This window comes from Nannobrachium achirus (assembly GCF_963921795.1).
Source record: "Nannobrachium achirus genome assembly, chromosome: 6".
Taxonomy (NCBI): domain Eukaryota; kingdom Metazoa; phylum Chordata; class Actinopteri; order Myctophiformes; family Myctophidae; genus Nannobrachium; species Nannobrachium achirus.
Window position 1 is genome coordinate 48,554,344 of NC_137815.1, and position 10,755 is coordinate 48,565,098.

General features: G+C 45.8%; 1 protein-coding gene across 3 annotated transcripts in view; it reads left to right on the top strand.

Annotated features, from left to right (window-relative positions):
• Window positions 1–10,253, top strand: part of cadpsa (Ca2+-dependent activator protein for secretion a) — a gene marked incomplete at both ends in the record, with an annotated part of 143,171 nt that extends 132,918 nt beyond the window's left edge. For all 3 annotated transcript variants that reach the window (XM_080728398.1, XM_080728399.1, XM_080728400.1), the window contains 2 exons: window positions 8,177–8,281; window positions 10,080–10,253. In XM_080728398.1, the coding sequence (XP_080584524.1) occupies window positions 8,177–8,281; window positions 10,080–10,253 (279 nt within the window). The remainder of the gene's footprint in view (window positions 1–8,176; window positions 8,282–10,079) is intronic.
• Between the last annotated feature and the right edge of the window lie 502 nt (window positions 10,254–10,755).

The following is a 10,755-nucleotide window of genomic DNA, read 5'->3' on the forward strand; positions in this document are numbered from 1 at the left end:
GCCTCTGCGAGTATACAGATGCTATGTTGATTGTGCCTTCAGTGGTCTAGCTGTCTTTAACAGCCGTCTGGGCTAATGCTCTAAGTACGCACACTGGGCCTGTTTTGTCTGCGTCGCGGCTGCGCTCAGGCACAGCAGCGGTCGGCCCCGGCCTTTGTGTGGGCCAGCACAAGGAACAGTTTGAAGCCTCCGCAAGCTCACTGAGCCCCGAAACTTCTATTTCAATTCTGCCTTTCAGAGCTCTCCCTGTGCCTTTGCCCCTGCCATACCATACCATACCCCCCCCCCCCAACCCACCCCTATCCCAAGATCTGTGTAGAAAAGGCAGCAGAGAGAGAGAATACAGGTTGGAGCTCAGAGGATGACAACATCCCAGTATTGGGCGTTGGGCATCATCAGCCTCCCAGTGAAAGGCCGTTTGGTCCGGGGATCAGCTTAGTCCTGCTTTAAGGTGACGAGGTGAGCAAGGATTTGAAGGTGTATGTGAGGGGGGGTCTCGCGGTGGTCGGGATAACCTTCCAGTGTGAGTTACTATGGTAATTGAGTGTCGTCATCAATGGGCCCCTCTTACACTGAGCAGGACTAGAATGGAACCAGCAGTGGGCCCCTGAAAAGCAGAGCAGGTAGGATTAGACAGAGCCTTTGTCCTAAGTGCATAATGTCTTGTAGTCAGATTTAAAGACTTCTCAAATCTCCTGCCCCGCCAGCGCTGCAGCCCTCCCCTAAGTTGCCCCTTGGGGTTTTGGGGTTGGGGGGGGGGGGTAATTTAGTTGTCCCGAGCTGGTGCCTGACCAGGGATGTGATGTGGATTCGATTTGGGGTGCTAACAAAACGACTGCCACGAACCCAGAAGTGCTGTGGGATCTAGCTTCAATCGTCTACAGTTCCTCTTTTAATGGACAGGATTGTTTCTTTATGTGTTTCATGTGTGTGTGTGTGTGTGTGTGTGTGTGTGTGTGTGTGTGTGTGTCTGTATTATGGCACACAGCGGCCTTCCCTCTCCTTCACAAGGAAGCCTGTCACTTGGCATTAGTGTAGCCGTGGCAACAATCACCATTCCATGCCTCCTGCTAATTGCAGACACAGCTGGGTCTCAGCAGGACTACAGCCCTGACGCGCACGCACTTACACACACGCACGTGCATGTACGTGCGGCGCGTCACGCATGCATGCACGCCAATCGTACACACACATACGCACACTAACTAAACATGGCTCAAAGGCCAATGTAGAACATTTTAAATGAATTGACGTTGCTGTACACACCTGTCATATTTTAAATTAATTGACGTTGCTGTTACACATCTGTCATATTATGATATTCCTACCATATGGCCTGATAAAACAACGTACAATTTTTATTTGTTATTTGAATGAAACCATAAGGGCTGTTTGGAGTGAGTACATTTTTGGTCAGGTACCGTATATAGAGTGTATGTATATTATGTAACAGTACATGTAATTGAAAAAGGAACGAGTCGACGCCACGGCTTGTTGCGGTGCGTAACAAATTATTTTACATATCGAGACCGGGGGGGGGGGGGGGGCGAAGCTAAACTGCTAAGCTGACGGGACTCCTCAGGTCCCCATCCTGTCACTTACCATCACTCGTGGATCGGACGTTTATTTTTATAGGGCAAAAATGCTGTGTTTTGTTTTGTTTTGGTCCAAGCGGAGGACTACAAGGCCCCTGCAGACCAGTGCTGTAAACTACTGCCACCCCCTGGCGCGGAGAGTTATTTAATCTGGCCATCGGCCGGCAGTTTGCAATAGTTTTTGCGGTGTGGCGAGGCGACCAGAACCTTTAGTTTGGACACCTGAAAAGCCGACAGAATCCGACATCAGACCCGACTGCCAGTCTGTTGTAGTCTGTTTGGTGGAGAACCACCTTTAGAGCATGGAAGCCGACTAGAGGCAAACACAAGCAAACACACCCGGCAGCGATCTCCCTTTCTTTCTCTTTTACACATACAGTAGTACACACAAGTGAGCTCACTCAGTCACTCAGTCGCGCACGCACGTAAGAGCACACACGCGCGCATGTACACATGCACGGCTGCCAGCCCACACACACACACGCGCATACGCACACACACACACACACACACACACACACACACACACACACACACACACACACACACACACACACACACACACACACACACACACACACACACACACACACACAGAGTGTGGAGCAGAGGCAGAAAGAGGCAGAGTCCCAGGTTGCTTGTAATCCCAGTGTACCCCCTGTGGAGTGGCCCCTCCTCAGCTACAACATTCCTGGCTCTCAGCAGCACAAAGACCCCCAGCCCAGGCCCAGAGCCTGGGCCCGGAGCCGCCCCACAAAAGGAGGACCTCCATCTCTATAATACGTTTTGTTGGCTGTCTGGTGGTGTGTTTGCTTGAAGCGGCACTGCTTTGCTTGAAGCGGCACTGCTTCAAGCGGCACTGCTATGCACTGTGTCGCTGCATGTACTACCACAGCAGTTACACAGCGACACGGCAGCGCTCTGGAAAAAAGGCCCTTACATGTGAAGGGGTCGCAGATGGGTGGGGAGGTGCATGGGGATGAGTGCAGTGGCAGTGGCTCAGGGGTAGAGAAACCGTCATTAGAACATGGAGGGTTACCGAAGGGTTCCCAGTTCGATCCCAGGCTCCCCCAGAGTTAGTGTCGAAGAGTCCTTAAGCAAGACTCTGAACCCCTAGTTGCTCCTGGTGAGCAGGTTGGTGCCTTGCCATCGGTGTATGTAATGCACAACCTTTGATAAAGATTCTATATAAATGCACCATTTAGTGCAGACTGACAGAGGTGTGTGGATTTTGCACAGAATCCTCCTGGTGCAACCCCCCCGCCCCAGGCATCATGGCTTCCCGGAACATGTAAAGCTTTGGGTGTGAATGCCAGCTTCGACGAGCTGTGTGTGTGTGTGTGTGTGTGTGTGTGTGTGTGTGTGTGTGTGTGTGTGTGTGTGTGTGTGTGTGTGTGTGTGTGTGTGTGTGTGTGTGTGTGTGGTGAGGAGGGTGTCAGAAGGGGGCAGGAGGTCGTTCTGTCTCCCAGCTCTCACTCTGAGGGGGATGGGGACCTGCAGAAGAGTGTGTGTGTGTGTGTGTGTGTGTGTGTGTGTGTGTGCCTGCGCGTGCGTGCATGCATGCATTCGTGTGTGTGCGCGCGTGCGTATCGATAACGAAGGCCATGCATGTCATCTGTGTTTAGGTCGGGGTTCAACACCACACACACACACACACACACACACACACACACACACACACACACACACACACACACACACACACACACACACACACACACACACACAACCTGATTCAACCCATCCAAGACCCTTCCTTCCTTCAGATGGAACTCGTTAGAATGTCACAGATTTGATCCCTGTCGGGTTATGGCATTATGTATTCAGAGACATATTACGCTTGTTTTGGCAGTCGGCGAGTGCTAACCCCCTGCTGATCCCTACGCAGCCTAAAAAAGAGGAGCTGGGGAGCGATCGTCTGCTCCAACGGATGCTTTTGTTAGTCTCTGCCGAGAGGAACAAAGCAAGAGGGGCCATCACTGTTCATTTGACAAGCTTGGCAAGCTTCAGATTTGCGTTCAAATTTCCCATTAGGGGGGACACGTGTCTTAAATCTTCCCTGAAGTATCGTGACCTTCGCTGCGGTTGAAGTGGAACTGCAGCTTTGGGATGTGACATATTTTAGGGTAGCGTGACTTTGAAGGGCTTGTGTATGTTTGTGTGTGTGTGTGTGTGTGAGAGAGAGAGAGAGAGAGAGAGAGAGAGAGAGAGAGAGAGAGAGAGAGAGAGAGAGAGAGAGAGAGAGAGAGAGAGAGAGAGAGAGAGAGAGAGAGAGAGAGAGAGAGAGAGAGAGATTTATGTTTATTCTATGTATTATTTTCACCCCCCTACCTACTTGAGGTATGATAGAAATACATTACTGCACAGTGCCACAGTGGCACTACCATGGAGGCACCGTCGGAGGCCTTGTCTGAGATATCGCGGCCAGAGGCCGGGTGCTGGGGAGGCTGAGACAGCATGCCAACTGCCCCCTGCTTCCCAGTTCTGCTGTAGCCACCATACACTCCCTGCTGTGCAGATGGAGAGCAGGGATCTCCTTCAAGCAGGAAACAAGGGATTGTAGCATCATTTGCCTTTCAGAGACTTAGTTGTAGGAAGATACCAGACCATGCCATGCATTGTCGCCCCGGGGGTTCTCCGTTTTTAACTTGGACAGTCAAGAGAACTCTCTGGGCAAGAGGTTATATGTCTACCATGCTTGGTGTGATTTTAGAAACATTAATTACGTGCGCCAGCAGAGTGCACAAGTACTGCATTCTGTGTTTCTGTCGCGTCCTCTGTCTGTGTTTACGCCCTTAGCCAATCAGGGACCAGCATTCATGGTGATGTCACCGTCAACAAGCATGAGGGACTAGCAGTCTTGGTGACGTCACCATCAACAAGTGCGACCTGATATAAATAACGCTGGGCATACAGATACATGACAGTTACACCGAACGCAGTACTTGTGCACTCTGCTGGCGCACAAATAGGCCATACATGGCCACGAGTGCTCAAGGCGCAAGTTGGCACCTCGACAGAGTGCAGTCTAGTTCTTACTGCTTCCCAAACTTACAGTACATCAGCCATTCTGACTGCCTAGGGAGTCCATGACTATTATTGTGATAGCTGTGTACATACTTGTCACAAGCCGACATGGACATGGTACTCAAGGAACTGTATGGGCCAAACACAGAATACTTGCACCCATGGGTACTTTCGTTGTGGTTGGGGACTTCAACAAAGCATCTCTGAGGAAAATATTACCAAAATACTTTCCAGCATATCGATGCAAACACACAGGGAGATAGTTTGCCTTCTGCAGTGCCTTCAAACCGCACCTCCCCTTACTGTTTGGCAAATCGGATCACTCCTCCATCCTGCTCCTGCCTGCCAATAGGCAGAAGCTGAGGCAAGCAGCACCCACCATGAGGACAATGCGCTGATCGTCTGACGCTGTAACAACTTGGTGATCAAGTTCACCGAAGACAAACCAGTGATATGCCTGATGAACGACAATGATAAGCCAGCCTACAGGAGAGAGGACAACAACCTGACACAGTGGTGCCAGGATAACAACCTGTCTCTCACTGTCAACAAGACAACGAGCTGATCGTAGACTACAGGAAGAGAGGAGATAGGTTGGACGGCATCACCATTAACGGGTCTGCTGTAGAGATAGCTTCAACTTCCTCTGCATTCACATCACCAAGGATCTCCCTTGGGATAAGCACACCAGCCATGTGGTGAAAAAAGCTCTGCAGTTTTTACCTCAGGTGACAGTATCGGCAAGATTCGCCATGGGCCCCAAGAACCTACAAGCGTTCTACTGAGTCAAAATCGTGAGCAGCATGCATCACTGCCTGGCATGGGAACAGAATCAAGGTTATTGTCACCTCACCTCACAGGTTTACAGGGGTAAAGAAGTGGGGGAAATCATGAAAAGCAAGGTGAAGCCTTTCAGGGTTAAAAGAGACAGGTTAAAAGACAAACATCTATCAGAACTAGTAGCAGGTAGTGAGGTTAGACATGAGGTGCAATACGATATGGTTAAAAATGTCAGCAGGTGCACTATATGTATAAGGTGCTGCACTAGAACAGTAACAGATATGGCACACAGGCCTTTGTGGGGGAAAAACATTTCCACCGACTTTGTATCCCTTACAAGTAGGGCTGGGCGATTTTTTGAAATTAGGGTAATTCTGGTATGGATCTCGCTAATTAGAGCACAGCATCGGGCAAAAGGTCCACAGCCCGGTCCTCCTAAGACACAACAAGGTTCTGCAATATAATAAGCCTGAGTCCAACAATTCTTTTTTTCTTTTTTCTTTTTTTTATGAAAACATTTTTGAAACAATTTATTCTCTTTACCAAAAAAAATCGAAATCGAACTGCTAGCTGGTCCACAATGTGGCTGCTGTGAAATGGGTGCAAGTGATATAAGGCTTGCCAGGGATATAGAGAAAGAAAAGTGGAATAGAGAGAGAGAGAGAGAAAGTGAACAGTCCATCAGGCCTGGCCTCTCCACAGGGGGCTGTGCTTGGGACAAGATCACAGGCCTGCTGCCATGACGATGCCTTCACAGGCACACAGCGACGGAGCAAGTTGCTGGCACCAGGTCACCACACTGATTCACCACATCGTCGTTGTCGGGTGGAAACCGTTCATTTTGTGTTTTATCATTTAAAAAATGATTTAAACTAGTGGTGCGAGGCGTTGTGTGCTTGTAGATCGACTGTTTTCACTACTTTTGTGCGATGGCCTTGTATGATGAAGCAGGGCTTTACTTTACGAAAAAACATACAAATTTGAAACTTGACAATGATGACATGCTCTGTTTTACTAGGCTCTATCTATGAACCTTATAAAACAGTATCCTATTCAAGGATAAACGCCTGAACTCTGCCATATCAAATGAACCTGTTCCATTTCCTCCATCTCATACTAGCTCTCTACTCTCCTTCTGCGTCGTCCTCCTCCTCCTCCTCTTTGTGGTTACCCCTTCCTCCTCTCCTGTCCTCCACAATCTTTCTGATCCCCCCCTCCTTTTGGCCCCTACTCTGGCTGTTGAAAGTCAGTCGGCTTCTATTAGTATCAGCCTGCGCTCGTCATTACACATCAATTAGAGCTGTAACTGCACTGGGGCCACAGAGGAACATCTGCACCCTCTCGGCTTAGCTTCTGTTTTAGCTGTGGAGGAGGTATTTGAGTTCGCCGTCCCTGATAGATGTAGAAGTTTGGAGCAATTGGATATTTGAGGTTTGACAGTGTGTACGCCACTGTAAATGTGTGAGGGGCTTAGAATGCAACCCTGAGGCATACCACAGTTTATTTTGGCTAAAGCACATGCGTAGCTATTGTTGTATGGTAAAGCCCAGTGGGGGTGTAAAGCAAAGCCATCTGTCAAGTATATATACAGTAAATAAAATCAAAACATTATACGTATCTGTATTCAGATGCAAATTGGAAGTAAGTGTGGTATAAACTGGAAGTGGGCATAAAAACATAGAATTCCTGGTTTTCTGTCAGCAAGCACTGTTTCCTTGTCAGCCATTTCTTGACATACGGTACACTGACATCACCTAGAGACTAGGGACTTGAGTATATTATTAGAAGGGGCGATACTCAATGTAGTTTTGGTTTTGTCAGTTGTCATCTGAAAACGTACTGACATGACCGCTCATTAAAATAAAAGAAGCATAGCAATCTGACTGCTATTATGTTTATTTAATTATCTACTTCTGAATAATGTGTTCATATTAGGTTGTATCTAAAGCTAAAGTGTGTTTTGGGATAACAAGACCTTACTAGGTTTTGTGGGCCAATGGAACTATTTGATAGGTCCTCTAGTCCAGTGGTTCTCAAAGTTTTCAGGTTGAGACCCAAAAGAGAGATTAGACGTTTGCCCGGCCGGGACCCAAACTAGTGAAAATAGAAGTTCTACAAGCACACAATGGGTCGCTTTGTGCCGCATTGCAAGCTTTTAGATAGTCTATTTTCACTATTTCTTAATTATATATATTGTTTTATATTTATGGGATTTCTTAGATTTTTCTTTTGATTTTTTAATTTTTGAAACAAAGTATTTTTAGGCCTATTATTATATATTTTTTATATTTTGTTTGTATTTTTTAAATGTATGAAAAGAAAATGTCTACAAAGTCTACAATACCCCTACAAGGGTATTCTCAAGGATTTGGGTCTGAGCTCAAGGGGTCAAAGTTATTGGGATTCAGTGTAGAGACAATGAAGCTTAGGTCTGCGTGAATACAGACAGCTTCCTACTAATGACTGTATACCAACATGATCCTCTGGCCTGTCCCATAATAATCCAGCAGTGAGCTAACATGTCAAAATGATGTGATCAAATCCCTTCTTGTCAAGTGCACCAGGCAATGAGAGACTCAGAGAGAGCTTCAGAAGTGGTGTTTTCTAGCAGATGAAATGTCAGTCTTTCTGAAATTGATATACAGTGATTGCATTTCATGAGGTAGATAGATACTGCTTGCATGTGGATGTTGCTTTCTCACTTACTTCATGTACTCTCTCTTGCTCTCTTTTCTCTCTCTCTCTCTGTGTGTGTGCATGTGTGTGTTTTGCAGCAATGGTACACCAGCACCATGAATCTCTTAGCAACATGGCTGACTGATCGCATGGATCTTCAGCTTCACGTGTACCAACTGAAGATCCTCATCAGGATAGTAAAGGTGAGGACATGTTTAACTCTTACATTTGTATTGTTTTACAAGTTGTTTTGGTTTAGAGTTCGAGTGAGACAACTATATCTTTCATTACGGTTTTAGGAGGAGGGAAAAAACTAAATCCAGTCATTTGAAAAATATATGGATATATATGGATGAATCCTTCCAGAAAGAAAGCCCACAATTTGTACAGAATAGTTCACAAAATTAAGTTTCCAGTTGCCACAAAGATAGCAAACCAGTAGCATAGATGGCAGAATTGATCAAACTCCCCACAAAAAATGTCTATACAGTGTCAGTAATAATCATTCAGTTTTCAAGGTTTTCAAACCTTTGAGCCCTATAGAGCTTGGAGTCGTGACCCATTTATTTAGGTGCCGGCCACACAGAGCTGGATATTTCTGAAGCTAGACATTTCTTTGTGCGATTGGGGCTTGCAGCCACACGAAGCTGGATAATTCGGCTGCGAAACTGGATATTTTTCAAACCGGATAAATAAGTGAAGACATTGAAACATATCCGATTCACTGGATCCGTGTAAGCATGGAACACGGATATATCCGAAGACTTTACTGTGTGTGTGCTTGTCCCCCTAGTGGAGGTCTGGGAATCACATTATTTTAGACCTAGATATCTTTGTCGTGTGGACCTAGATATTTTTCTATGTGGATATCTGAAAATCTGGGATATATGAAATATCCAGATTCGTCTGGCCTAGGACTCCGTCTTGGTTGGATTTAGAAAGGTTTGGGATGTGGAGCCAGGTGATAATATTGCAGTGTGATAGTGGAATGGTGTCAGTGGTTAACAGATTCCCGGTTCTGTGTGGTAATCTATGCCATAACCTGACTCAAACCACAAAGAACACTGCCAAGAACATACTGTACATCATATGGGATATGGGGAGCATAGCATGGGGAGCATCTAGCATTTCCAGCATATGGGTGCAAGCTAGTGAATTCATGTATCTTTCTAAAACAGTCTAAAACATGTTGAAGAGCGAATTCATTATGGACAATAGTTAGTAATTGTTCCTAACATAATTATTGAACAATATGTAGGCTATCATTTTATGAACAATATTCTAGGCAATTTTCTAAATTGTTGCATTGGTTGCATATTGTATGGTGCACACCCGCAGCTCCCACTGAAGCTCTGCTTATGTGTGTCATCATGTGAACGTTTAATTGGAGTTAAAATAATTCAGGAATTCCATCCCCTAAATAAACTTTTATATGTTTTTAAGTACATTTAAACCAGTGCACGTACAGCAAAGTCAAGTCAAGCCGAGTCACGTTTATTTGAATAGCCCTTAGTCACTGTCTCAAATGGCTTCACAGGCCCACGTTTAACAAAGAAAACACAGTTCAGAGGACTATCTAAGCCTATATATACTTAGCTCTCCCTTTTCCACAGTAAATATATTTTAGGTACTTTCTTATTTATTTTATTTATCTGTTTTTACAACTTTCTTTCTGCTATTGATGATATCCTCTGCATAGTACTGTGTTCTATCCGTCTGTGATTCAATGTTATATGAGATATTCAATGTTATATGAGATGCATAAAGGTTTCCTATGTAAATAAGCCGAAAGGCTTTCTTGGATCTCCTTTTAGTTGACCTTGTGCCAGTGAACTGTACTGTCATGAAAATACCTTTTCCTATGCAATCTTCTAATAAAGTCTTCAATCAATCAATCAATCAATCAATCAATCAATCAATCAATCAATCAATGCCTCAAAACACTTTCCATGTCCTATCTATAATTGTCTTTTTGTCCCCCTTTGCTTTCTTTTTTGTCAGAAAAAGTATCGAGACTTCCGTCTGCAGGGGGTCCTGGACTCCACGTTGAACAGCAAGATGTACGACACGGTGAGGAACCGCCTGACCCTGGAGGAGGCCACTGCCTCTGTAAGGGAAGGGGGGATGCAGGGCATATCCATGAGGGACAGCGATGAAGAGGACGACGACAACTAGATCAAAGAAGCTATAAGGTCCCCCTTGACCTTTTTTTTCACACTGCCCAACTGAGCTATGCTACACTGGCCTGATTGTGTAATTTAAGAAATATATATATTGAAGGCAGGGCGTCGTGATAGGTCAACCAGTTAGCACACTGACCGCATCATTGCGACTGCCTGGGTTCAAAATTCCACTCAGGACCTGCGTCACGTGTCATAATCATGTCCTTTTCGACCCAATTGCTTTCCTGTCTGTCTCCATTGTACGGCACAATAAAGCAGAAGTTCGACCCCCCACAGAGAATATGGGAATATGAATGCTTTGTCAGACGTGAAGAGCCACGCCACCCGCTGAACCACACCTACTTTCAGCCATAGTCTCTACTCCATCTGGAAACCTTTATACTTTCCTGTGGTACTTTACACATCATTCAAATACACTTCTAGGTTAGAATTCAGATATCAATTATATGAGCATCAAAGTGAAGAGAGTCTTGAGATTTCACGACACCCAGCTT